General features: G+C 46.1%; 3 protein-coding genes across 7 annotated transcripts in view; 2 read left to right on the forward strand and 1 right to left on the reverse strand.

Annotated features, from left to right (window-relative positions):
* The first annotated feature begins 26 nt into the window (after positions 1 to 26).
* Positions 27 to 17,879, forward strand: LRRC59 (leucine rich repeat containing 59). The gene is made up of 7 exons (XM_053567833.1): positions 27 to 376; positions 2,426 to 2,485; positions 4,299 to 4,457; positions 4,689 to 4,793; positions 10,545 to 10,617; positions 13,841 to 14,014; positions 17,332 to 17,879. Exons 1-7 carry the CDS (start codon positions 272 to 274, stop codon positions 17,577 to 17,579), a joined length of 924 nt encoding a protein of 307 aa, XP_053423808.1. The 5' UTR covers positions 27 to 271; the 3' UTR covers positions 17,580 to 17,879.
* A 96-nt stretch (positions 17,880 to 17,975) lies between these two features.
* EME1 (essential meiotic structure-specific endonuclease 1) lies at positions 17,976 to 27,273 on the reverse strand. The gene is made up of 9 exons (XM_053567832.1): positions 27,228 to 27,273; positions 24,267 to 25,069; positions 24,054 to 24,181; positions 22,178 to 22,264; positions 21,964 to 22,085; positions 21,635 to 21,758; positions 21,311 to 21,426; positions 19,981 to 20,170; positions 17,976 to 19,729 (listed from the first exon to the last, which is right to left on the reverse strand). Exons 2-9 carry the CDS (start codon positions 25,042 to 25,044, stop codon positions 19,547 to 19,549), a joined length of 1,728 nt encoding a protein of 575 aa, XP_053423807.1. The 5' UTR covers positions 25,045 to 25,069; positions 27,228 to 27,273; the 3' UTR covers positions 17,976 to 19,546.
* A 33-nt stretch (positions 27,274 to 27,306) lies between these two features.
* Positions 27,307 to 27,424, forward strand: part of MRPL27 (mitochondrial ribosomal protein L27) — a 30,923-nt gene continuing 30,805 nt past the window's right edge. For 4 of the 5 annotated variants that reach the window (XM_053567835.1, XM_053567837.1, XM_053567838.1 and 1 more), the window contains exon 1: positions 27,307 to 27,375. In XM_053567835.1, coding sequence (XP_053423810.1) covers positions 27,336 to 27,375 — 40 coding nt within the window. In that variant the 5' untranslated portion in view covers positions 27,307 to 27,335. The remainder of the gene's footprint in view (positions 27,376 to 27,424) is intronic. The other variant, XM_053567836.1, reaches the window with a different exon arrangement.

Genomic DNA, 27,424 nt, shown 5'->3' on the forward strand with positions numbered 1-27,424 from the left:
CACGTTCGGGTCGCTCTGGCCCAGCCTGCCTCAGTGGCCGCGGAAGGTGACGTGGACACGGAAGTGGTCGTCGTCGCGGCAGCACCGGTGGGAGCAAGGCGCGGGGCTCCGAGTGCGGCCGGCGGGCGGACGGGCGGCGGCGGTCTCGCACCGGCGAGGGCGCAGGCGTTGTCGGTTGGGTGGGAGTCCGCTGAACCGACAAGCGGCTTTTTTGTTCTTTTCCCCTGCCCGTCGGAACCTCGGAGCCGGGGCCCGCTCAGCCGGCGCCACCATGACCAAGGCCGGTAGCAAGGGCGGGAACCTCCGCGACAAGCTGGACGGCAACGAACTGGACCTGAGCCTCAGCGACTTGAATGAGGTTCCCGTCAAGGAGCTGGTTAGTACAGTCCCTCGAGGACACCACCTGGCCCTGGCCCTGGCCCCTGCATGGGCCACCTTTCCCAAGCATTAGTTCCCCGTCTTTAAAACGAAGGCGGGGGGGGATGTAACTAACTCTCGGGGGAGGACGCTTCCAGCTCCAAGATTCTTCCAGGGATGTACACGTGTCACTTTGGCGCAGTTCCAGAAGACAGGGAAGGTCCGTTTAGCGGGCCCTAGGCTTTTTGCAGGCCAAGAAGCAAATCTTCCCCCATTTGGAGGGCCTTCGAGGCACCCAGCTCCGTGTCCAATCCAGAGTAGGAATCACAGAGAGGTTGCTGGATGTGTTCAAGAATGAATGACTCGGTGGGGTGGGGGGGAGTAGGCCGCCCAGTAGACCTGGGTGTGGCTCAGAACCGAAAGCCGTCAATCTGAGCTGGCAGCCTCAGTCCTGAGACGGCCTTCCTTGGAGAGAGCAAAGTCTCCTGGCTTGGCTGGCAAGGTCTCATCCCAATTTCACTAAAACTGGCAGGAATCCTGCGTTGCTACCGACGCTGTTCACCCCCTGACCCTAGTTAAACTGAGGCATGAGGCTCCAGGGAGATTACACACCTAGTTTGTTGTCAGGATCCCGCAGTCCTGCTTTTCCCACCACATTTCCCACCCCACACACTACCCTCACTTTGGATGATGCACCACTTTGCTTAGTGCCTTTGACAAGTTCTATTTGGTCTAGCCTTTCCTCTACTGTGGATATGTCCTAGTGTGGTTAGAACGATTCCAGGCTCCTCTTGCTTAGTAGCTGAGTGCCCTTGGCAAGGTATTTGGTCCGTATGTTGAGATTTCCTCCTTTACAAAATGGTGATAATAGTTTCTATATCATAGAGCTTATGTGAAATTAAATGAGATTGTAATTTAGGATGCTTGGAAGGTAGCAAATGTTGATACATGTAGCTATTATCATTATGTTCTTTCCACTGTAGTATCCAGAACTGTTTTAGATGGTCAGAGTTTACTTTTAGGACTTGCTTTTTTTGTTGTTTTTGACACAGAGTCTCACTATGTCGCCCTCAGTAGAGTCCCAAGGGCGTCACAGCTCACAGCAATCTCTAACACTTGGGCTTGGGCTTAAGCTATTCTCTTGCATTAGCCTCCAGTAGTTGGGACTACAGGTGCCTGCCACAAGGCCTGGCTATTTTTTGCTGCAGTTGTCATTGTTGTTTAGCAGGCTGGGGCTGGGTTTGAACCTTCCTGCCTCCGTGTGTGTGGCCGACACCCTACCCACAGAGCTATGGTCGCCACCTTACTCTTAGGACTTTCTGACAGAAAGTGCAGGTTGGTCTGAGATTCTTCCCCGAGTGTTTGTCTCCTTTTCCACCCCAGCAGGATGGCCAGCTGTGTTTCAGCTTGGCCCTAGGACTGGTGTCTGAAAACATTTACTCCAGGGATCTGGTCAGTGCAGCCTTGCCCCTAGGGCAGTGGCTCTCAACCTGTGGGTCACAACCCACAGGAACGGTATTAAAGGGCTGTGGCATTAGGAAAGTTGAGAACCACTGCCCTGTGGAGAAAGAAGGATCAGTTTTGCTGAGTCTCTCCAGCCCTGAACACCATGGGAAAATAGAGTTGGGCTGGCATTCACTAAATAATTCATTCATGATTCAGTCAATATGTAATACATTAAATACCTGCTCTGAGAAAGGCTCTAAACTGAGGAATATGAAAATTGCAAAACTTTATGAGACACAGTTTCTGCTGAACCTAATTTTAGGGTTGGGGGGGTGTTGCTAGATAATATTTTGAAAGGGCTATGAAGAATTTCTAAAAATCTAAGTTTTCCTTTCTTGGATACTCCACAGCAGCCAAGCTCCTGCTCTTTGCATTCTTCCCTAGATTGTGCTCGACTGAGTCACTTTTCCTCTGTTATCCTCAGGAACATTATACTTTGGTACCATTTTTTTAAAGGTCTTTCCTAATCATGGGAACTTTCTCTGGAAAATGCTTCATTAGCAGATGTCACTCAATTGTGCCAGGTGTTGGTTTGACATGTTTTTCTCATCCCTTTTCTTAGGCTGCCCTTCCAAAGGCCACCGTACTGGATCTGTCTTGCAATAAGCTGACTACTCTACCGGTAAGATTGGCGAGCAGCAGTGACTCCTTCTGGCATCCTGGATGCCTCTCCTTCCTGTTTTGGTGATAGGTACGGGGTGGGTGGATGTCAGAAGGCATAATTTCAGGATAGGTCTACAGGCAGTCTGCAGCTAAATCCAAGTGTGTTGGTGGGGAGGGGAGCAGGGTAGAGTGGGGTGGTTTATTTCAGTGGGAAGAGAATCCAGCTAGAGTTCTCATTCTTTTTTTTTTTTTTTTTTTTGCAGTTTTTGGCCAGGGCTGGGTTTGAACCTACCACCTCCGGCATATGGGGCCAGTGCCCTGCCCCTTTGAGTCACAGGCGCTGCCCGAGGTCTCATTCTTTAGAGCAGTGGGAAAGTCAGGCCACAGTAAACTAAAGTCAGCAGGATACTGGCTGAGTCTTTACTAGGCTCATCTTTTTTCCTCCTTATTTTATTCTTCTGGAAAATAGTTTACCTCCCTATTGTATAGAGGAGGCTAGAGATCACTTCATAAATTGTTCTGCGTTCTAGGGAGAAAGCTGTAAAGAGTTTCCTTGGGCATCTTTTGATGGGAAAAAATGAAGAATATGATTTTATAGAACTACCTTATCATCCTCCCAAACAAGGACTTCAATTGAAATTTGCTACTTTTTTGTTCAGAACATCCAATCTGTGGTCAGATCTTGGATTTTTCTTGTTCATCTCCTACTTCTCCTTTTCAACTGTGTAGACACTGGATTCATTCAGCCCCTCAGCCTCCCTGGGTAATGCCTGGTTTCTCCTCCATGGCATCCTTCTGCATGGTCAGGTCTATGTTTGCTGTCATTGTTGCCTCTTCCACCCAACACTCTGGTTGTGCCACTCTTTGCTGTACTCTAGGATAGCTTCCTATTGGGTTCTGGCTCAGGGCTCGAGTCCAGAAGTTGGCAGTTTCTCCATTGGATCATTGGTCCATACCCCTTTCAGTATTCTCCTGAGAATGCTATAACATCTTCCTACAGTTCATCAAAACCCATTTCTAACATTCAAAAAGCATCTGCGATCCCACTTCTTCCAGGAAGTATTTTGTGTTTAATTAAAGATGGATAGTTTGCAGCTGCACACCTGCTGTACTCTGTGCCAGAAAGTCATTCAGCACACCCCAAGTGCATTTATCAACCTGAGTTTGTTGTTTTCTATGCTGACAATTTTCATTTCACTCTGCAGTATAGATTCACTGGTGTTTACAAGTCTCCAGAGAGCATGAATAATGCCTCAGTAGCTGAGATAGTGCCATCACTTTCAGATGGGCACTCAGCAAAGGTTTAATGTTAAGAGGATGGTTTGGCCTGTGCTGAAGAAGAGGCAGGATATGGGTAGAATGGGTCCCAGCCTGTTCAGTCAGTTCTTCCAAGAACACTCATGGAGCACCTATGCTAAGTGTGCTGTAAGTATCAAAAAAGAGTAAGACTGAATACTCAAATAGTGTCTGATCTTTTAGGAAAATGGGTAGGTGCACTGTTTTGACAGATCCTATGGAAGGTTGGCATAGGGTGCTGTGGGACGACAGAATACGTCCCCAGTCATTCCAGAAGCTGTGTGGAGGACAGGCTAGAGGGAGAGCTGAGGACAAAAGAATACACACATATTTTGGGCTTGCTTTAAGTCCTTTTGTTTATGTGCATATCTTGGTAATAAGCACCAGGAGTGGCAAGCATCTTTCCATTTTCATTTGAGGAGCTGGTAAAGGAAGCATCTGGATTTATGTGGAGGAACCTTTGACTTGGGAACTTTCAAACTGTTACACCAAAATGTGTGAGCCCAATGCCTAAGTATTCTCTCTTTGGGTTCTAGTCGGATTTCTGTGGCCTCACACACCTAGTGAAGCTAGACCTGAGTAAGAACAAGCTGCAGCAGTTGCCGGCAGACTTTGGCCGTCTGGTCAATCTCCAGCACTTGGATCTCCTCAACAACAGGCTGGTCACCCTACCTGTCAGCTTTGCTCAGCTCAAGGTAATAATTCACAAACCAGTGTTTTGCGGCCAGGTGTGGGAGAAGGCTCAGGCTCTGATGATGCACAGCCATGAGAAGGGCTGACAGAAGTATCACCTTGTTGATCCTGCCTCAGCTGGCTTTCCCTGTAGGTAGAATACAGAGGAGCTTTCATCCTGCTCATTTTGTTCCACTTTGAGGGACTGTATATATGAACTCAGGCTTAATTGGCTTCTTTGCCCATTTCTTTAGAATCTAAAGTGGCTAGACCTGAAGGATAATCCCCTGGATCCTGTCCTAGCCAAGGTGGCAGGTGATTGCTTGGATGAGAAGCAATGTAAGCAGTGTGCAAACAAGGTAAGCATGATGCTCCCAGGTGTCTCCTCACACTCCCCCAGGACTTTCCACTCTTCTCATACGGGCCTCCCAGGGCACCTGTAGCTGTGTGTTGATAAAAGCACTAAGGTCTCAGTGAAATATGTCCATTATGAGGCTGTCAATCAGAGACCTTTGTTTGTACATTTACTTTATAATAAGAATAAGACCATCTTCTGCTCTAGTAATACTTCCTTTCTTAGGAAACTAGGACAAAAAAAATGGGTACAATGGTACGTGCCTGTAGTTCTGGCTATTACTAGGGAGGCTGAGATAGGAGGATCACTTGAGCTCAAATGATTGAGATCAGCGTTAACAGCATAAGGATACCCCTCTCTCTTAAAAAAAGAAAAAAAGAAACCAGAACACCACATTCTGGGCAGACCTGGCATTTGATTACACTTGAGTCACCTGATGTAGGAGTGAGGCACTAAAGGCAGCATACAAGGCAGACACTGCCAGTGGTCCATAACCCTGAAGATGCCTTACCTGCTCATTAAGAACAGCACTGTACCCATCTCTCAGTAACTCCAACTACAGTCATTTTTTTCCTTCTAACTTTGGAACAGGTTGCTGCTGCTTCAGCTGAGCACCAGATGACTTGTTATGTTTAGGGAGAATGTTGAACAAAAAAAAAAAACTTTAAATACTAGCATTAATGTAAGTTCAGTGTGTAATGACAAGTCTCCACTGTGAATCAAAAGTAATAGCTTTTTTTCTTATCATTAGCTCAGAGTTGCTTATATAATTTCTTCATCTTCATCACCCATTGTTATATGAAGCACATCCCAGCTACTCAGGAGGCTGAGGCAAGAGGATTGCTCAAGCCCAAGAGTTTGAGGTTGCTGTGAGCTACGATGATGCTGTGGCACTCTATCCAGGGCAATAGAATGAGACTCAGCCTCAAAAAAAAAAAAAAAAAAAATTCAAGCACAAAGTTAACATAACCCAGTAGCTAATAAGACAACTGATTTCCCTTAGATGAGAATAGTACAAGTGATCAGTAAAATCCTTTTTAGGGTAGGGTGCAGTGGCTCATGCTTACAGTCTTAGCACTATTAGCTGAGGTGGGAGGATCATTTGAGGCCAGGAGTTTGGGATCAACCTGAAAGAGTGAGAATCCCATCTATACAAAAAATAGATAAATTAGCTAGGCGTGGTGGTGCATGCCTATAGTTCCAGCAACTCAGGAGGCTGAGGCAGGAGGATCACTTGAACCTAGGAGTTTCAGGTTGCAGTATGCTGTGAGGAGGCCACTGTACTCCAGCCTGGGAGACAAAGTGAGACCTTACGTCCAAAAAGAAACAAAACACAACCCTTGGTGCTTTAGGAATGAGGTCTGTTCTGAAGACTAACAGTAGCTACCATTGATAATTCTTCCTTTGTCCTAGATGCTTTACATCTACCATCTCATAATCCTCAGAACTCTAAGTGGGTATTACTTTCATTTTTCTCTGACACAACAAATTCTCAGCATATACACACCTTTCATTAATCCATTCCTTTATTCAATAGATAATATGTGGAACTGTATGAAATTTATCATATCACATGGTTTTTGACATACAAAAATAATTTTTGGGCCGGCGCCTGTGGCTTAGTGAGTAGGGTGCTGGTTCCATATAGTGAGGGTGGCGGGTTCAAACTTGGACCTGGCCAAATTGCAACAAAAAAATACCGGGTGTTGTGGCAGGTGCCTGTGGTCCCAGCTACTCTTGAGGCTGAGGCAAAAGAATCGCCTAAGCCCAAGAGCTGGAGGTTGCTGTGAGCTGTGACACCATTGCACTCTACTGAGGGTGACAAAGTGATTGACTCTGTCTCTAAAAAAATAATAATATAATTTTTGAGTGCAAAGGCTTTTTGTATTCTCATTATACCTTCCATACAAAGCTCTAGGCAGCATAGTGTGTATGTGGTAACTAAAGCCATGGTCCAGCGGTGCCTGTAGCTCAGTGGGTAGGGCACTGGCCACGTACACCAGGGCTTGTGGGTTCGAACCCAGCCTGCGCCAGCTAAAACAACAATGACAGCTGCAACAAAAAAAATAGTCAGTTGTTGTGGTGGGCACCTGTAGTCCCAGCTACTTGGGAGGCTGAGGCAAGAGAATCGCTTGAGCCCAAGAGTTTGAGGTTGCTGTGAGCTGTGACGCCATGCCACTTTACCCAAGTTGACAGCTTGAGACTCTGTCTCAAAATAAAAATAAAGCCGTGGTCCCTGACACTGCTGCCTCAGAGCCGCAGCAAATCTTCAGGCTTTGTAAGGAATGTGGCTTGGGCCGGTCAGAATGAGGTCTCTTGTCTCTAGGAATTATTTAGGCCTTCCCAGCTCTGACCTTATATATGGGTTATGAGCTAATCATCAGTTTAGTACATCAGTTTAGCACCTTTTAAAACCAGTTTGTTCAATAATATTCAAGTGCTTACTGTATGCTGTGAACTAAGGTAGGTAGATAAAATCTGTCCTCCAGCTGCTCACAGTTTAGACTAGGTGAGTCTGTCTCATTTCTGAACTGCCTTTGTTTTCAGACCATCAACTCCTGATGGTAGCACTCATAGCCAAGGTAAAGAGGAATGTTTCTAACCAGTTTTTATCCTAAGATCAACTGAATGGTTAATGCTTATTTAATATTCGGAGTTCAGAGTCAATATTTGAAGTAGGGACTTTGAACTAGGGCTGCCTCTCACCATCATACTTACCCTTCCTCCAGATTCCTGCAACTCCTTGTTGAGCAGCCATTTTTGTTAGCTTGACTCCCTAGGGAGAGGTGCGAGGAGGTTCAAGTCAGGACAGGATTCCTAGTGGCTTCAGACAAGGCTTTTAAGGGAGATCTTTTTGGAGGCCTGCTTCTCTCAGTCCTTCTTATGATGGCTGTTTGTGGTCTGACGGTTCCAAGAATAAGAGGAATTAGGTTTGAATACATACGCTTATCCTGTAGGCTATTTAGTGCAGTAGTGAAATAAGACCCTTTTGCCATCTTAGCTTAGAACAGTTCAGAGTTTCTTTCTTTTCTCTTACTCATGTGGTAAACAAGATAAGTAGCAGTATTTTTTTTTTTTTGGAGACAGTGTCTCACTTTGTCACCCTTGCTGTGATGTCATAGCTCATAGCAACCTCAAACTCCTGGGCTTAAGCTATTCTCTTGCCTCAGCCTCCCAAGTAGCTGGGACTATAGGCACCCACCACAATGCCCAACTATTTTTAGAGAGGAGGTCTTGCTCTGGCTCAGGATGGTCTCAAAATCCTGAGCTCAGGCCATCCACCCAACTCGGCCTCCCAGAGTGCTAGCATTACAGGCGTAAGCCACTGTGCCCGGCCAGCAATATTTCTTGAGGAGATGTAATGCCAGAGATTATGCTAGTCAGCCAGTATGAGATAAGTTATTTAATCATCACAGCAGGCTAGAGAAGTATATCTTATGTCTGTTTTCCAGATGAGAAAATTGGCTCAGAAAAGGTTAAGTCACTAGGTAAGGTCACATAGTAAGTGGTAGTCAGGATTACCGTGGGCTCCAATTACTCTGTCCCCTACATCTGAGTAATACCAGCTTTAAAAAAAATACAGACAAAAAAGACTTTTTGTCTTCTCCTACAACTGTGTCCATAGTGAGACAGAGTTGCACTGTGTTGCCCTTGGTAAAGTGCCATGGCATCACAGTTCACAGCAACCTCCAACTCTTGTGCTTAAGCGAGTCTCCTGCCTCAGCCTCCCAAGTAGCTGGGACTACAGGCGTCTGCCACCCTAGGTGTATGTGGCTGGTTCCATAACCACTGTGCTACGGGCCCTGAGCCCATAGTGAGAATCTTTGTCACATTAATTAGAGGTTATCCATGAGCGAGTTGATGAGGATTAGGGGAGCTCAGAGTGCCAAGTAGTGGGGTGTTGTATTTGGGCTCTTGTCTTAGAGCTCTTCTCTGTACAATTGGTGAAAGTGAGTAGAATAAGCTCTGCTCTAAGAACTCAGAGGATTAGCACGCAGGACTTAGCTATGCTAGTTTCTAGCCATGTGCAGTGTACTAATCACCCTATCTATCTTGGTTTTCTTCTTTTTTTAAATTTTTATTTATTTTATTTTATTTATTTTTTTGAGACAGAGTCTCAAGCTGCCACCCCTGGTAGAGTCCTGTGTTATCACAGTGCACAGCAACCTCAAACTCTTGGGCTCAAGCGATTCTCTTGCCTCAGCCTCCCAAGTAGCTGGGACTACAGGTGCCCGCCACGATGCCTGGCTATTTTTTTTGTTGTAGTTATCATTGCTGTTCTAGCAGGCCCAGGCTGGGTTTGAACCCACCAGCCCCATTGTATGTGGCCCGTGCCCTAACCACTGAGCTATAGGAACCAATCTTGGTTTTCTTCCTTTTGAAATGAAAATCTAATCAATCATTCATCATGCATGTATTGGATGCCTGTGATGAGCTGAGTTCTGTGCTAGTTATGGCCACCTGGGTTACCTACAGACAGAACACCATTTCTGCCCTTGCAGTGTTATGATTGAGACAGATGGGGAGCAAGTAATTGCAGTATCTTGTGTCCCCAACCCCTGGGTGGCAGACCTGTACAGTCCCTGTCTGTGGCTTATTAGGAAACTGGCTGCACAGCAGGAGGTGAGCAGCAGAAGGCGAGGGAACAGCTAAGCTTCACCTGTATTTATAGCTGCTCCCCATTGCTCACATCACCGCCTGAGCTCTGCCTCCTGTTAGATCAGCAGCAGTTTTAGATTCTCATAGGATCACCTACTTTATTGTAAACCACATGTGCATTCAAGGGATCTAGGTTGTGTGTTCCTTGTAAGAATCTAATGTCTGATGATCTGAGGTGGAGATACAATACACTGGAATCGTCCTGAAACCATCTCACCCCCTGCCCTCAGTCTGTGCAAAAATCATCTTCCATGAAACCAGGCCCTGCTGCTAAAAAAGATTGGGGACCACTGCTATATTGAATAGGAGTGGGAGGGGGACCTAACATACCAAAAGAGGGGCGGTCAGGAAAAATGTTGGAGGAAATGCTGACTTCAAGTTGTTGCTGGGAAGATTATATGAAGTCAAGCATGTGAGAATGATTATAAATGGAAGAACTTTTCTTTTTGAGACCAAGTCTCACTTTGTCGCCTTTGGTAGGGTACCATGGCATTATATCTCACAGCAACCTCAAACTCCTGGGTTCAAGTGATCCTCTTGCCTCAGCCTTCCGAGTAGCTGGGACTATAGGCACCTGCCACAAGGCCTGGCTATTTTTACAGACAGGGTCTTGCTCACGCTGGTCTTGAATTCCTGAGCTCAAGCAATCTACCTTTCTCGGCCTCCCAGAGTGCTGGGATTACAGGCATGAGACACCATGCCAGGCCCTAAGTGGAAGAACTTTTTACAGATTTGAGTTGGCATCATGTTACACAGATTTTTTTCTGGTAACTTTAACGAATTGGGCTTATGTGATTCTTTTCCAGTTAAAGTTAACACGGTAATGTATGATACAGAGAAAGAGTTAACTTTTTTTTGGTTTTTGGCCGGGGCTGGGTTTGAACCCACCACCTCCGGCATATGGGACTGGCGCCCTACTCCTTGAGCCACAGGTGCCTCCCGAAAGAGTTAACTATTTAAGCTCTGCGTTGCTACCAGGGCCCGTGGTAATCTAGGATCCTGAAGATAGTCTCTTTTTTGACACTTCACTGAGCAGACGTGAGCTGTGAATACTACTACTAGGTGTAGTTCAGAGAGCTCTCTTCTTCCTTTGCAGGTGCTACAGCACATGAAGGCCGTGCAGGCGGATCAGGAGCGAGAGAGGCAGCGGCGGCTGGAAGTGGAACGAGGTAGGTGGCCATCTCCCTTCTCTTTACCTTCCAGGTCCTCATCCCAGCCAGCAGGTCCTTGTGCTTCCAGAACCTGGAATCCAGCAGAAGAGTCAGGAAGAGCAGCTGGGGAGAGAGGGGCACAGTGCGTTGGTAGATGGTATCCTGTCTGTCTAATCAATCTCTTTCCAATCCTGCCTTTTCTGTGGAACTCCAGAGTCACAGTCTATCTGCTTGTCTTTGTCTCTGCTTGGAGGGTTAATAGCCATCTCATGTAGAACATGGCTGAAACAGACTTGTGACTCCTTTCAGTCCCTCCCAGCATTCCTTCAAATAATAGGAAGTCATTTCAAGTCTGAAATAGGAAAGATGTTCATGATTCCTTTCTTTTGTAATTCCCCCCATATCCAGTCTGTCATCAAGTCCTGTATGGGATTCTCACAAGGAACACACAACCAGTTTCTGTACCTCTAGTACCACATCTGTAACCAGCCTTCACTCCAAGGACCAGAATGCCTCCTAATGTATCTCCATAATTGCACCATCTCCATTAACCCATTCTCTACACAGTAGCCTGGGAGATCTCTGTAAAACATATATGAGTTATACTGCTATTTGCTTAAACCCTCTAATGGTGTCCCATTGAACTTGGAATGAAATCCAAACTCAGTGATGTGGCCAACAAGACCCATTTTGGCTCAAGCCTGCCTACCCGCCTCTCTGGCCTTGCTTCACACACAAAGCCAACCAAGCCATTAACTCCAGCCACACAAGCCTCTCCTGTTGCTTGAACATCCAACTCTAATCTCACTGTTCGGGTTTCTTCTGCCTACAGTTTCTACATGGCTAGCTTCATATAATCCCTCTTGTCTCAAATGTCGCCTTGGGTTAACCTTACTCCTTTCAGAACCACCCAGACTAGAAAGGCTATCCTGTCACTATGTCATACCCTCTAGTGTTTTCTTTATAACACATGTCACTGTCTTTTTTTTTTTTCTGAGACAGTCTCCTGTGTTGATAGAGTGCTGTGGTGTCACAGCTCACAGCAACCTCAAACTTTTGGGCTTAAGCGATTCTCTTGCCTCAGCCTCCCAAGTAGCTGGGACTGCAGGCACCCGCCACCATGCCCGGCTATTTTTTGTTGTAGTTGTCATTGTTATTTAGCAGGCTGGGGCTGGGTTTGAACCTGCCAGCCCCTTGTATGTGGCTGGCACTGTAACCATTGTACTGTGGGTGCTGAGCCTGACTTTTTTTTTTTTTTTGAGACACAGTCTCACTTTATTGCCCTCAGTAGAGTGCCCTGGAGTCATAGCTCATAGCAACCTCCAACTCCTGGGCTCAGGTGATTCTCTTGCCTCAGCCTTCTGAGTAGCTGGGACTATAGGTGCCCACCACAACTCCCAGCTATTTTTAGAGACAGGGCCTTGCTCTTGTGCATGCTGATCTCAAACCCATGAGCTCTGGCAATCTACCTGCCTCGGCCTCCCAAGAGTGCTGGGATTACGGGGGTGAGCCATCACGCCAGCCAAGTCACTGTCTTCTTTACTCTGTGTTCCTTTGTTTATTGTCTGGCTCTCTCACTAGAAAATAAATGGTATAGGCTGGGTGTGGTACCTCAGGCCTATAATCCTAGCACTCTGGGAGGCTGAGATGGGTAGATTGCCTCACAGGTTCAAGACCAGTCTGAACCAGAGCGAGAGCCAGGCATGGTCCCAGCTACTTGGGAGGCTGAGGCAAGAGAATCACTTGAGTCCAAGAGAGGGAGGTTGCTGTGAGCTATGATGCCACAACACTCTTATCGAGGGTGACAAAGTGAGATTCTATCTCAAAAAAAAAAAAAAAAAATAGCAGAAAGTAAATGATGTAAGTACTAGAACCTGACCTGTCTTTTCCACTGCTGCATCTTGAACACTTAGAACAACTCCTGGCATGGCCCAGGGACTCACATCTATAATGCCAGCACATTGATAGGCCAAGGAGGGAAGAGCACTTGAGGTCAGGAGTTTGAGACCAGCCTGGGCATCATGGTGAGACCTTGTCTGTACAAGAGAAAAAAAGAACAACTCCTAGCACATAGCAGGCACCCTGTTGACTTGCTGGCTGATTTCTGAGTCCCCTTACTGGAGATCTACTGTGGTCACAGAGGGACGAATTTGATTACAGGCACTGAGATCAGAATGCTGAGTTACAGCTGTCCTTTATTGTGCATGGCCACGGTGGCAACACATTCCCATATTTACTCTGCCCCGTGCTGCTTTCATTTCTTGACAGCACATGTTCCCTAGAGGCTGGGTGTAGTATGTTCTTGGCATTCTCAGTGCCCAGCTGGAACTAAGAGCTTGTTTGTGTGTAGGGAAGCAGTGGAAAGCTACAGTACTTAGAATACTACCATTCAGCTGTATTATTGCTCAAATCAGCTTTTAAGCCCTAAAGGGACCAGCATTTATGGCATTCTGGCTTTGGAAAAATGTATTTCAGATTTCCAAATAACTAATTTGAAAGTGCATTTTTAGAACCCAATAATTTAGAAGTTGTAATTTGGAAGTTTGTAAACATACTTGGGCTGTTAAGTACATCTGATGTGTTCTTGAGTTCAAGTCCAGAGTTACTCTGACAGACTTTTGGTCTTACTTTTTTATCTTTTTTTTTTGGGGCCGGGGCTGGGTTTGAACCCACCACCTCCGGCATATGGGACCGGCGCCCTACTCCTTGAGCCACAGGCGCCGCCCGGTCTTACTTTTTTAGAACATTGCCATCGTCTCTAACCTTAAACTTGAGTGTTCATTCTCTCTTCTAACTTGCCTTCCTTCTGCCATATTCATTTCTAAAGCTTGGGAAGATAGGAATCCCATAAACTCCACACTGCCATGGTTTCTTTTCACAGTTGAGTTCCAGAAAGCTGTTAGTTGCTATGCCTTCTGAATTAATAGCCTAATTATAGAAGAGCACCATGTATCACTCATGCCTTTCATGGCTTCCCCTTAGTTATTTACTCTAATCTCTGCTGTTTGGGGCCAGGAACCCCCCCAGTAAGAATCAACCCAGCAAACCTTGAGAGCAGCTTATTATATTTAGTGAGGGCTTCTTCTGGAAAGCAGAAAGATGGCTATTTCCTTTGTCTATTTCTTATGTGACCCATGGCATAAAGAAAAAGGCAACTGAATCCATACTTTTAATCATCCGAGAAAGCAAACTGCTGAAGGGTTTGTGGGAGAGAAGTTATGTTTTGGTATATTTTTGGTAGAGGCAGAAAAGAAGCGTGAGGCCAAGCAGCGAGCTAAGGAAGCTCAGGAACGGGAATTGCGGAAGCGGGAGAAGGCAGAAGAGAAGGAGCGTCGGAGAAAGGAGTATGACGCCCTCAAAGCATCCAAGCGGGAGCAGGAGAAGAAACCTAAGAAGGAAACAAATCAGGCCCCGAGTAAGTTTTCTTTCTGTTGCGAAGTTACAGCAGGGGTACAGTGGAGAGACTTCACTTGTATAGTGAGTTTGCAAACCTCTGTCAGATAAACTATAAAACCGGAAGAATGTGAAGGAAATAAGGCCCTGAGAGTTTGGTTTTAGAGAACAGGGAATTCTCCTGGGGAGATAGTTTCCTCCTGGTTTGTTTCCCTTATGCCCCTGTACTTTTGTACAGATATTTTGGTAAATGTGTCTTAGAGTATACCCAGGAGTCTGACGGGTGAAATTCTAAAGTAACTGAGATAGGCAAAAATCAGACATGATTAAGTTACTTTTAAAAGTCTCTCATAGGCCAGGCGTGGTGGTTCATGCCTGTCATGGTAGCATTCTGGGAGGCCAAGGCAGGTGGATTGCTTGAGGTCAGGAGTTCAAGACCAGCCTTAGCCAGGCATTATCAGGCACCTGTAATTCTGTAATCCCAGCTACTTGGGAGGCTGAGGTAAGAGGATTACCTGAGCCCAAGAATTTGAGCTATGACGTCATTCCATTCTACCTAATGCGACATAGACTTTGTCTCAAAAAAAAAAAAAGTCGGGTGGCGCCTGTGGCTCAAGGAGTAGGGTGCTGGTCCCATATGCCAGAGGTGGTGGGTTCAAACCTAACCCCGGCCAAAAAAAAAAAAAAAAGTCTCTTGGGCAGTGCCTGTGGCTCAGTGGGCAGGGTGCCGGCCCTGTATACCGAGGGTGGCGGGTTCAAACCCATCCCCGGCCAAACTGCAACAAAAAAATAGCAGGGCATTGTGGCGGGTGCCTGTAGTCCCAGCTACTCCGGAGGCTGAGGCAAGGGAATCGCCTAAGCCCAGGAGTTGGAGGTTGCTGTGAGCTGCGACAGGACAGCACTCTACTGTGGTCGATAAAGTGAAACTCTCTATAAGAAAAATAAAAAAGTCTCTCATAGCCTGGTGCATTGGCAAGTACCTGTGGTCCCAGGTGTTCAGGAGGCTGAGGTGGGAGCATTGCTTGAACCGGGAGTTTGAGACCGGCCTGGGGAACATAGTGAGATACAGTGTCTTTAAAAAAGAAAAAAAAAGGTCCCTGGTTTGGCGCCTGTAGCTCAGTGGTTATGGTGCCCACCACATACACCGGTGCTGTGGGGTTCAAACCTGGCCTGGGCCTGCTAAAAAATGACAACTACAACAAGAAATAGCCGGGCGTTGTGGCGGGTGCCTGTAGTCCCATCTACTTGGGAGGCTGAGGCAAAAGAATCACTTAAGTCCAAGAGTTAGAGGTTGCTGTGAGCTGTGACAGTATGGCACTCTACCAAGGGTGACATACTCCCTCATACCATTTTTGAAGTATAGTGGGTGGTTTCTCTCTGTAAAGTCAGCAATGCCTGTGTTTCTTTTCACCTAAGTCAAAACAGACCACCCTTTCTGCTTGAACACCAGAGTTGTCAGGTAGCCACAATGTATAGAGAAACACATTTTCAGCTCTGTGCCTGTAGTTAAGTGCTTAGGGCGTTGGCCACATGCACCAGGGCTGATGGGTTTGAACCCGGCCAGGGCCTTGCTAAACAACAATAGCAATAACAAAAAAATAGCTGGGTGTTGTTGTGGGTGCCTGTAATTCCAGCTACTTGGGAGGATGAGGCAAGAGAATAACTTAAGCCCAAGAGTTTGAGGTTGCTGTGAGCTGTGACACAACGGCTCTCTACCAAGGGTGACATAGTGAGATTTTTCTCAAAAAAAAGAAAGAAAAGGGCGGCGCCTGTGGCTCAGTGAGTAGGGCGCCAGCCCCATATGCCGAGGGTGGCGGGTTCAAACCCAGCCCTGGCCAAACTGCAACAAAAAAATAGCCGGGTGCTATGGTGGGCACCTGTAGTCCCAGCTACTCGGGAGGCTGAGGCAAGAGAATCGCTTAAGCCCAGGAGCTGGACGTTGCTGTGAGCTGTGTGATGCCACGGCACTCTACTGAGGGCCATCAAGTGAGACTCTGTCTCTAAAAAAAAAAAAGAAAGAAAGAAAAACACATTTTTGTGCTTTGCTGGAATATGTCCACTAGTGATGTGGCTACTACATGCTAGGGAGGATCATGTAACCTCTGGGTCAAAAGGGTGAAGCACGTGAGGGGTAGGGTCTCTCATATAGCGGATAGATAGAGCCTGTGTCCCTGTCCTTGTTCACTTTTGCCTTGAGCAAGTTGCCTAATCTCACCATTGTCCTTTTTATTTCCTTGTCAAAAATGAGGATCATATTTAGTTAGTGATAAGGGTTAAATGAGACAATAGGGTTGTACACTTCTTGCCATTGTGAATGCTCAAATTTTTAAACATCTTGCCCAAAGGGCAGCACCCATAGCTCAGTGGGTAGAGCGCTAGTCACATACACTGAGGCTGGTGGGTTTGAACCCAGCCCTGGCCACCTAAAACAACAATGGCAACCGCAACAAAAAAATAGCCGGGTGTTGTGGTGGGCACCTGTAGTCCCAGCTACTTGGGAGGCTGAGGCAAGAGAATTGCTTAAGCCTAAGAGTTTGAGGTTGCTGTGAGCTGTGACGCCACGAGACTCTACCAAGGGCGATAAGATGAGACTTTGTCTCTAAAAAAAGAGAAAATAAAAAATCCTTTTCCCCCCAAATCTCAAAACCAATTTTTTTCCAATTAAAAATATATGTTCATCGAAGAGAATTTAGAAAAGACATATATATCAGAGAATAGCAATTGTCTGTAATCCCTGTTCCTAGCAAATGTCAGTATTTACAGTAGTGTGTTGTATTGCCTTCTAGGCTTTTTATATACATATTACATAATGATTGTGGCATTACTAATAAATCTGTTTGCCTAGAGTATTTCCCCAAAGGCTTGTTACCAGGGAGAACTTAGGGCACTGGGGACTGTGAGCTACCTGAGACTTTCAGAACGAGTCTCACATTCAAATGTACTCCCTAGAGATTCAAGAGGAAAGGCATTTCTGTTCCCATCTCTGAATGGCAAGGGTTTTAAGAGTTCAGATATTCTTTTTTTTTTTTTTTTTTGTAGAGACAGGGTCTCACTTTATGGCCCCTCGGTAGAGTGCCGTGGCCTCACACAGCTCACAGCAACCTCCAACTCCTGGGCTTAAGCGATTCTCTTGCCTCAGCCTCCCGAGTAGCTGGGACTACAGGCGCCCGCCACAACGCCCGGCTAGAGTTCAGATATTCTTAAAACATTTTTTTCTTCAGGATCTGGGAAGTCTTTGTTTGAAGAGGGGATGTGTATGGAGGGCACTAATACAGATTGGTAGAGTGGATCTCCTTAACGGACTAAATTTGTTTTGTCTATTGTGACTTGTTCCTCTAGAATCTAAGTCTGGCTCCCGCCCCCGCAAGCCACCACCCCGGAAACACACTCGATCCTGGGCTGTGCTGAAGCTGCTGCTGCCACTGTTGCTATTATGTGTGGCAGGTGGGCTGGTTGCCTGTCGGGTGACAGAGTTGCAGCAGCAGCCCCTCTGCACCAGTGTGAACACCATCTATGACAACGCCGTCCAGGGTCTACGCCGCCACGAGATCTTCCAGTGGGTCCTCCAGACCGACTCTCAGCAGTGAGCTTGTCCTCAGCACCTGCTGCCTCCCAGCCTTGGAGCTTGGATTCCTATGGAATTGGGTTCTGCTGGATACAACCTCTTTTTAGCATCAGACCTACCTGCCATCATCAAATGGCTGCTGATGGGTACTTGAGACCTCCTCTTCATAGGACTTCTTTGTTCCTAAGTCAGGGTTCCCTGGTGGAATGAGGAGAAATGGGAAGTTGGGGGGAACGGTTATCTGCATGCCTAAAGGAATAGGCTGGGGGGTGGGGAGAGAGAAGACAGCCTTTTCTAGTTACACAAAGCTATGTAAAGGCAAGGCTCGTTTCTACTAAATGGTCGGCTGTCACTACATTTATACTTTTGTATGTCACAAACCCTTTTGTTCATTCCTCCCTGGGTAATCAGGGCTGATCAGGAGGAAATGTTACTGGGGACTAGGGGGACACCACACTCAGCATATCCAGCCTGAATTGGGGGGAAGGTATAACTATTTTCTGAAGGACTTCAGCGATTTCAGCAATTTAGGGACAAAACCTGGCTGTGAAAGGGACTTCATGACTATCCAGTCCAGTGTAACATTTGCACACAGAAAAATGGAGACTTTCCATGACTTGCCTACAGTCTCCCAGCTAGTTTCAGGCAGAACTAGATTTCTACTCTGAAATTGTTTCTTTCCTCGTTATGCCACCTTTATAATGTTCTGAGGGAACAGAACTCACACCAGAATTGAATGTATAGAATCTTTCATGGTAGACAGATTTGTGACACAGAAATCTCATGCCATCAGGGTATAAGGCAGCTCCCATGGAGTCCTGCTGTAAGTTCTGTGGCTCCCTTAAATGGCAGCAATCCAGGCAACTTCCCTCAATTTTAGAGCATTAATCCCTGATGGCCAGTAAGCAGGGAGGTGGATCTCTGCAAAGCTACATTGCCTAACAGCTCTGTTAGTACTTGACGTGACTAAACACCTCAGAGGCATCCTGCTTTTGAAGATTTTGAAATACCAGCTTCATAGATACTAAGGTTCAGAATTATTTGATTCCAAGCTATAACTGAAAGGAATGAACGGAGATGTTTAGCATCACGGAGCTGAAAAGTGGTGCATCAGCTAGTGGGCAGCACTGGCCATTCTCCTGTCTGCTAGATTAAGCATTTTCTTGCTTTTCCTTATCTTTACCAACAGCTGGATGAAGGGATCAGATGTGACTGTATCAAGGTGCTCATTCACTGAATACTCCCAATAGCAAGCTCCTTGCCTTTCCCAGGAAGGACTAAGAACTTGTCATAGTTCAGAAACAGAGGGCAGGGTCCTGCCTTTTAGCTGTAGTGACCCACTTTGATAGGACTGCCAGTCATGACTGTCCTGATACTGGAAGAAAGGACTTGTTAATCTTCTCCCCAAAGGATAGTTCTGCTGCATCCATATTTTACTCAGAATCACTACACATTCCTTTAGTCTTCAAGCTCCCAAACCATTGATACAAATGCTTTACTGAAACTCTATACATAATACATACATTGAGATTAAGACAATATAGGAGTCAGCATAATCATATTCTGCTCCTTGGCTGGTTGAGGCATCTCAGTGGCTGAGCCTAGTCACAACGCCAACCCACAGGCGATAGTTCACTCATGACTTCGAGATTTGATGCTGATTCTTTTGGATTTCTACAATTATTAAATACATGTCTGAGTGGTCTGTCTTTGTTCCTTTGCATTCTGAGGGCCGGCTGGGACAGGGCTAAGGTTGTTTGTCCATGGCAACTGATTTTTTGCTAGGAGAGGCACATTGGATGCTGCAGCTATCTCTGTCTTCTGCCAGAGCTGACAGGGAGGGAAACTGACAAGCAATGAAACCCAGGAAAGAATTATGGTCTCAACCAGACTTGTGCTCCGGTAGGTATTGCCAGTCTCCCTCACTGCAGCCTGGCTCTGAGGGTGGGAAGGTGGAAATCTCCAGCTTTTCAGCCTTGTCCCTGAGTGCTAACATCCATCACCACTGTCTAAACAGAGATCTGGTTGTATACTGGTCATTTGAAGGTAGATACGTCTGGACAGTTCTGGTCCAACACGGCGGGAGGTAGATGTCACACCTTCCCCACGGCGCACTTTTATGTTTGCAAGTAAATTCTGGCATTCTTGCTCTGAAAGACACTGCTGATAAGCCTGAAAAGGGTAAATGATTTAGTACCAACCATGGTCATCCCTCTTCCATGAGTAAGGAGGGTGCTAAGCATGGGTTGGGGGATGAGAACCTGTCCTCCCTCCCTGGGTCGGTGTCAACAACTCTGATATTACTAGATCTACACTGCTGACGTACAAAGCCTTTTTTGGGCTGTCAATAGTACTATCTGTGGAAATTACTAGGGTCTTGCTAAGACCACAGGGTGCTAGGCAGTGACCTTGGAGCAGCATACCTGAACCAGGAGTTGCGGGGAAGGGTAGATATCCACAATGGCACTGGCCATCTCCAAGCTGACTCGGTTCAGCTGCTGAATCTGTCTTCTCCAGACCAGTGCGAGTCCCCTGCCAGAACGGTCCACCTTTACCCCTCCAGCCCAGTCACTCTCTACACAGAAGGAGAAGCTAGTTTCATCTCGGAGCTTCCTGCAAATACCATGGTGGAGAGCTGTGAGTTACTTGTTACTCTCCTAGATCTGTCCCCTCAACTGGGAACTGAAAAACCCTCCACTGATTTCAGAAGAGGTAGACGCTCTATGTCTGGCCTATTTATTCCCAAGCATAGTGCTAGTTACTGATTCTCTTGAAAACTGCATCTAGTTCTTTTAATTCTCCTGCCAGGGAGGCAGCGTGGACAGGGGTAAGCACAAGGACTGGATAGCTGGCACCCTGGGGTCTATTTCTGGTAGTTCTAACTTGCTAGGAGCTTGGACAAGTCAATCTCTTCAGGCCTCCATCTCTTCAAGTATAAAATAAGAGAATTGGACTGGATTATCCTTTGTTAATTTTAAATTCTGTTAATATAAAATTTTAAAATTTCCCATATTGTTTAGCGGTGAGAATTTAAAAATATTAAATTTTAAATTTAACAAAATTTCACAAATTTAACAAAATTTTGTTAATCTTAAATTCTCTGAGGTCCTTCGTTAATTTTATTTACTTATTTATTTTTTGAGACAGTTTTACTATATATGGTAGTGTGCCGTAGCATCACAGCTCACAGCACCCCCAAACTCTTGGGCTTAAGCGATTCTCTTGCCTCAGCCTCCCAAGTAGCTAGGACTACAGGCACCTGCCACAACACCCAGCTATTTTTTTGTTGCAGTTGTCATTGTTGTTTGGCAGGACCAGGCTGGGTTCGAACCTGCCTGCCTTGGTGTATGTGGCCAGCACCCTAACCACTGAGCAACGGGTGCTGAGAACTTTCCTTAATTTTAAATTCTGACCATGAACATTCCTTGAGTTAAGTAAGCTAAACATTTCCTCTTCTAGGGCTTACTACATTGTGATCTGACCTGTAATGAATCCTGGTATCTTGGCCTATTGGTAACCCTGTATCAACCTATAGAATACATACACATAAGCCAAAGGAGAGTATTTTAAAAGGAACCAGGCTTGGGGCTCTTCCCAAGAATCTCCTGCATAAAGTCAGTTCCTTCTGCCTCAAGTTTGAGAAATAGCAGGCTGACTGCAAAGATTAGGAGAAAGGGACGTTTTCTTCGGCTGTAAGAACGATTGTAAAAGACAAGGCCCAGCATGGAGGCTGGACTTGTGGGGGATGCTCACTTGAAGGGTGCCTCAGCCACAGCCTTGGTGAATGAGCATGCAAAGTCGGCTAGTTCTTTCCAGCTGTGTACAATTTTAACCTGGGCTTCTGTGTGTAGCTGCAGATCCACCAGTGCCTAGAAATCCAAAAGCAATGATAGACTCTAAGGGTGGAGAGAGACTAGTTGGAAGTCCTGTCAGTGTTCACTGAAGCCACCCCCAGCCCCTTGGCTTCCTGTTTGGCAGAAAGCAGTGCACTGTGGGCATTTTATTCTCTATCAATAGCAAATCTGGTTAGATGACCAGTGGGCATCCAGCCTGACTCAGGCAACAGGAAGTTCTTACCTCTTCCATGTCGACCCTGGACACCATGGACCCCATGTTGGCCTTTGGTTGTCGCAGCTGCTGCTTCTCTTTGGCCTGTTTATTTGCTACTCCCTGTTTCTTTCTCTTTGGGGGATTCTGAGGACTGGAGCAGGGGAGGAAATGAAAGAATGACAGCAGCTCCAGGCTGAGCTCAGGCAGAAGAGGTGCAAGAAGACCAGACCAGTGTCCCACAGGGCCTGCCAGGGGTGCTCCCTTGCAGAGTGAACCATATCTGGAATCAATAAACTCAACCCAGTTGGCCCAAGAGCTGCCCCTTCCAACACTAAATCTCCAGGGCAAATTCAAACCTGAAGCATTTTTCCAGATCCACAATCACCAGTGACAGAGCTTTCCCTGCTGTCTTTGCTGTGACATCAGTTACAAAGCCCAGAAGTGTTTCCTTCCCCTTTTCAGTGTTGCTCAGATTTCCCTGCATGAAGGAGCAGAAACTGAATACTTACTTTCTAGTGAGAGGTGGCCCTCTGTTCTATGCCATAGCCCCTACCCCTTGGGTCTGCCCACCTGTTTCAAGTTGTAGATCATGGATACAAACACCTCTGCTGGAAGCAACACCAGGACCATTTGCTCCTCCACCGGGTCCTCTCCGTCCTGCCAAAGGGTCAGAACACAGCACAGGGAGGGAGGTCAGCAGGGAAGCACAAGTATGGCACAGGTCTTCTTAGTGAATGAACTCACTCCTACTCTGTGTGCGTTATCTTTTTTTCTTCTTGAATGAAGTTGTGGTGGCAAGAAACAACCAGCCATGATCCTGTCCCTCCCAGTCCTCAACTGCTTAACCTTGGTGCACTGCATCTTACAGATGGTAAATAAGAACATCAGCAAGTTGAAAGGGACTGATAAATAACTGCCGATTTTTTCTATGCATTTTGAATAGGGGAATGGAGAGAAAGGAAACTCTTCCCAAGGATTTAGTACAAATAAATGACTCTGGTTTTGAAGTTAGATGCTATGAGCTAAGTGCCACTGCCTAACATAGAGGTTTTGTGTGGCAAAGATAAGAATCAAAAGGAAACTTCAGTTTGTGAGAACACCTCCTCTTTATCAGGGCATTATCAAAAGAAGCCAAGGCTGCCCCCAAGGCCAATAATCCTACAGCAGTGCAGTATTATGGGGAATTGGGAACAGAACTTTGTGAAAGTTTTCTGATTGGATCCCTATATGCCAAACCAAGACTCATGCTACAGTAAAGTGTAGGTGGGAGGGGCTCTGAGCTCCAGTTCTGGCTGTGATCCTTAACACAGTTTTAACTCCTCTAAGTCCCAGTTTCGCCACCTGTGATATGGGGAGAACTCCTACCTTAGAGGATAAGAGTGGTTGAAAAAGAGAGAGTGCAGCAGTGCCTCGAAAGGATAAACTGCTATATGATTATAAAGGTTTGCTTGCACACCCCCCAAAATGTGGTGAAATGTCCTAAATTACTGAGAAAGTTATAAGATGTGAAAAGGAGAGGAAAAAAATCTTAACGTATCATCTATAAACTCTTGCCCAAAGCCCTAGTAGAGAGGAATCCTATGCAGATTATCTCCCCTCTGCCCCACTGCTCTCTGCCTAAGGAGGTGATCTCTATAGACAACACAAGGTCCATATGTGCTCTGGCTCCCACCTGGGTGTGACCAGTAGGAAACTCCACAGGGGAGTGGAGGGGAGGAGAGCAAAGGCAGGATATTTTGACGTTCCTTCCCAATGGTGTCACCTAGGTTGTATTGCACCCCTCTATTGGAGGTCAAGGCTTCTCTTGAGGTGGCTCTCTGCATTTCTCTTTCCCAGATTCTGCTAACCACTCCCTCCCTTCATCCCTTCAGACAAAGGGATTGGTAAGCAGCTATGTCAGTGATTCTCAACTAGGGGCAATTTTTCCCCACAAAAGGCATCTGGCAACATCTGGAAACATTTCCATTGTCATGACTGAGAGAGGTGATACTGGCATTGAGCAGGTAGAGGCTAGGGATGATACACTGTGAGTCAGAGGACAGCCCCTACAACAAATTAAAGAAAGAATTAAAATGGGCGGTGCCTATGGCTCAAGGAGTAGGGCACTGGCACCATATGCCAGAGGTGGTGGGTTCAAACCCAGCCCCAACCAAAAAAAACAAAACAAACAAAAAAAGTCAAACTTAAAAAAAAAAAAAAGAATTAAAATGTCAATAGTACCAAGGTTGAGAAACACTGAATTATTCTGTTATTACCCTGAGGTACTGTGCTGTCTCTTGTAGTTTCCTTGTAACCTATCCATGCCTTGGAAAATAGTCCCTTTATTACATCTTTCTCAATTTATCCTAAGTTGAGTGTGCCATCTGACTGTTATATACCCTTCCTGAGAAAGCTTATTTATCCTGTAACTCTAGGAGATGAGATATGTCAGCCAGAAATCCCCTACCTCAGGTGGCCCAGTCCTTCTCCTCCAAGTGATACTGCAAGGCACGACCTGTGCCTCAATCACACAGCAGCACCCCATGGACTGCAAAGCTCCGAGGAGCTGGCCCCCACCTTCCATCTGTAAAAGCACTGCAACAGACAGGAAAGGGACTATCAGTGGGTGCTCCAGAAAGCAGACAACTCAGCACAGGGTAAAGACAGATGCTAGGAGGACCTGGATCCAGCACCACAGTGATGTATTTTAAGCATTCCTCTGGTCTCTGGGATTTCAGTCTGTTAACCAGTGATGCCTTCTTTCTTTCTCTTCTCAGGGTGCTTTGCTTCTGGCTTGCTTGTTCCTGCTGCCAGCATCTCTGCGAACCTCTTCCCTGGACCTTCTGACGATGCTTGGTTTTCTTCTGAGATGGGAGGGTGTCAGAATTTGTTTTGGCTACTATCAAGCTGTTGCTCTGGACAGGACAGGTAGACTGGTAGATTGGAAGGTGATGGCACGGTTTATCTATGATAGGGTCCTTGTTATCTGATGTGCTACTCTCTGGGGTATGATGGAGGGGAATATCAGGGACCTTTGGAAAGGAATCCTTTTTCCAGTCACTTGATGCTTCTTCATTATTTTGATGACCCAAAACACTTTTAACTAAGTAGCTAGAGTCTTCTGGGCTCAGCTGCTTGTGGGTCAAAAACTTATATGTAAGCCTCTCAGCCAGGGGAATATATACCACTTCATCCTTACTTTCACGGCTTAGTACTGTGCCTGGCTCTGTGTGTGTGACAGTTTCAGCTGTGCTCAGGATAGGCAGTGAATCTTTCAAACCTAGTGATGGAGGATAGGAGGCCTCAGAATCTGAGGTGTCAACCACAATCTTCTCCTCCCTCTCAGGCTGCCTTCTGTTTGTTGAAGATGGTTCCCTCTTGAGAAAGGCAAATGTTGGCAACTCCTCAGAGTCACTCTCACTGTAATCCAGTGAGAGTGATGATTTCTTTAGTGCCATCAATACATGATATTAAAGTAATTCCCTGAAAGGAAGAGATGAGATACATTTAATTCAGTCCACGTGATGTGTTCTGTAGCCAACCTTTAGGAAAATAAATAGGAGACACAGAGAACAGAGAAATAGGACATGGTCCCAGCACATTCAAACTGGAACTCAGAACAGCTACATTTGTCTCCTAACAGGAATCCTCCCTAATCCTTCAAGGCCAAGGTAAGGTAGAGTTCTATTACAATTTTTTTTCTTTTATTTTGAGACAGACTGTTACTCTATCACCCTCGGTAGAGTGCTATGGTGTCACAGCTCACAGCAACCTCAAATTCTTGGGCTTAAGCAAGTCTCTTGCCTCAGCCTCCCAATTAGCTGGGACTACAGGCACCCACAACAATGCCTGGCTATTTTTTTTTGTTGTTGTAGTTGTCATTGTTAATGTTTAGCAGGCCTAGGCCAGGCTTGAACCTGCCAGCCTTGGTGTATGTGGCCGGCACCCTACTCACTGAGCAATAGGTGCAGAGCCAAAATTTTTTTTTCTTTTGAGACAGTCTTACTCTGTTGCTTAGATAGAGTGCTGTAGTATCATCATAGCTCTCAGCAACCTCAAACTCTTCGGCTCAAGTAATCTTCTTACCTCAGCCTCCCAAGTAGCTGGGACCATAAGTCTGTACCACCACACCTGGCTAGTTTTTCTTTCTTTCTTTCTTTTTTTTTTTGTAGAGACAGAGTCTCACTTTCTCACCCTTGGGGAATGCTGTGCCATCACAGCTTACAGCAACCTCCAACTCCTGGGCTTAGGCAATTCTCTTGCCTCAGCCTCCCAAGTAGCTGGGGCTACAGGTGCCGCCACAATGCCCAGCTTTTTTTTTTGTTGCAGTTCAGCTGGGGCCGAGTTTGAACATGCCACCTTGGTATATGGGGCTGGCGCCCTACCCATGGAGCCACAGGCACCACTCGTTGGCTAGTTTTTCTATTTTTTAACTTTTTTTTTTTGTAGTTTTTGGCCAGGGCTGGGTTTGAACCCGCTACCTCAGGCATATGGGGCCGGCACCCTACTCCTCTGAGCCACGAGCACCGCCAAGTTTTTCTATTTTTAGTAGAGTCAGGGTTTCACTCTTGCTCAGGCTGGTCTTAAACACCTGAGCTCAAGCAATCTACCTGCCTAGGAATCCCAGAGTGCTAGGGTTACGGGTATGAGCCACCACTCAGCCCACTATTACAAAATTTTAATGAGGGTAGTAACATTGATCTGTGCATTTGAAATGGAAATGCCAAAAAAATATATTTTTTAAAAACTGACATATATGTATAAAAAACCTGAAATATAATTTGCATACCATAATATTCATCCTTTTAAAAGTGTATAGTTCACAATGTTGGGCAACTGTCACCACTAATTCTGAAACATTTTCATCACCTCAAAAAATAAATCTCATAACCATTAAGCTGTCACTGCCAATTTCCCCCCTACCAACCACAAATCTACTGTCTCTATGGATTTGCCCATTCTGGACATTTGCTATATAAAGAATCATACAATATGTAGCCTTTGGGACCTGCTTTTTTCACTTAGCATAATCTTTTCAAGGTTCATTTACGTTGAAGCATACATCAGTACTTCACTGCTTTTTAATTTTATTGTATAGATATGCCCCATTTTGTTTCTCCATTCATCACATGACATTTTGTTCCCACTTTGGGGGGGCTATTATGATAACGCTGCTATGAACATACATGTAAAAGTTTTTCTGTGGGCACGTTTTCAATTCTCTTGCATGTATAATATATACCTAGGAGTGCTGGGTCACATTTAAGACTCACTGCTTAACATTCACTGGCATTATATGTATGAACACTGGATTAGCAAAGTAACCTTCTTGGGCCTCAGCTTCTTCTCTAGCACAATAGGGATAATAACAATGTCAATTTTATCAAGTCGTGAGAATTAAATAAAATAGCCCATCTACCGTAGCTCAGTTATCTGGCTGAGTAAACAAAGTTGATGACAAGGGAAAGGGGCCTTAAGCCTGATCCCTCTCAAGCCGGCCTCTACCAGGAAATCTCCGCGCCTCTCAGGTCGGCAGTCCGCTGCAGACGCCCGCAATCACCCTGGATGTTAAGACCCTGCAGAGCGGTGAGCAAGTGGGAAGCCTTGACGGGTTAGACGGCCTGCGACCGGGCGCACTCACCTCCGATTTCTCGCGCCATTCTTTCAACTGCCGTGCAGGACCCCGGAAGTAGATCTTCGGTAGCGGAAGGAGAACCTTTCCGAAGCCGGAAGAGAGCGTAAGTCGAACATGGCGTCGGCGGTGGTGACTCTGAGGACGCGGGCAGCGGGTAACTAATGCTGTAGCCATAACGGGGCGAGGGGTAAAAGCACAGTGGA

This window comes from Nycticebus coucang, chromosome 18 (assembly GCF_027406575.1).
Source record: "Nycticebus coucang isolate mNycCou1 chromosome 18, mNycCou1.pri, whole genome shotgun sequence".
Lineage (NCBI taxonomy): Eukaryota > Metazoa > Chordata > Mammalia > Primates > Lorisidae > Nycticebus > Nycticebus coucang.

What these genes read in the sequence shown, in the direction of transcription:
- LRRC59 (XM_053567833.1), top strand. Translation starts at nt 272, where the DNA reads ATGACCAAGGCCGGTAGCAAGGGCGGGAACCTCCGCGACAAGCTGGAC. An exon ending in ATAAGCTGACTACTCTACCG is followed by an intron (nt 2,486 to 4,298) that starts GTAAGATTGGCG and finishes TTTGGGTTCTAG; the next exon opens with TCGGATTTCTGTGGCCTCAC. An exon ending in GTAAGCAGTGTGCAAACAAG is followed by an intron (nt 4,794 to 10,544) that starts GTAAGCATGATG and finishes CTTCCTTTGCAG; the next exon opens with GTGCTACAGCACATGAAGGC.
- EME1 (XM_053567832.1), bottom strand. Translation starts at nt 25,044, where the DNA reads ATGGCACTAAAGAAATCATCACTCTCACTGGATTACAGTGAGAGTGAC. An exon ending in CACTGTGGTGCTGGATCCAG is followed by an intron (nt 24,182 to 24,266) that starts GTCCTCCTAGCA and finishes TGTCTGTTGCAG; the next exon opens with TGCTTTTACAGATGGAAGGT. An exon ending in CCAGGGTCGACATGGAAGAG is followed by an intron (nt 21,427 to 21,634) that starts GTAAGAACTTCC and finishes TTGGATTTCTAG; the next exon opens with GCACTGGTGGATCTGCAGCT.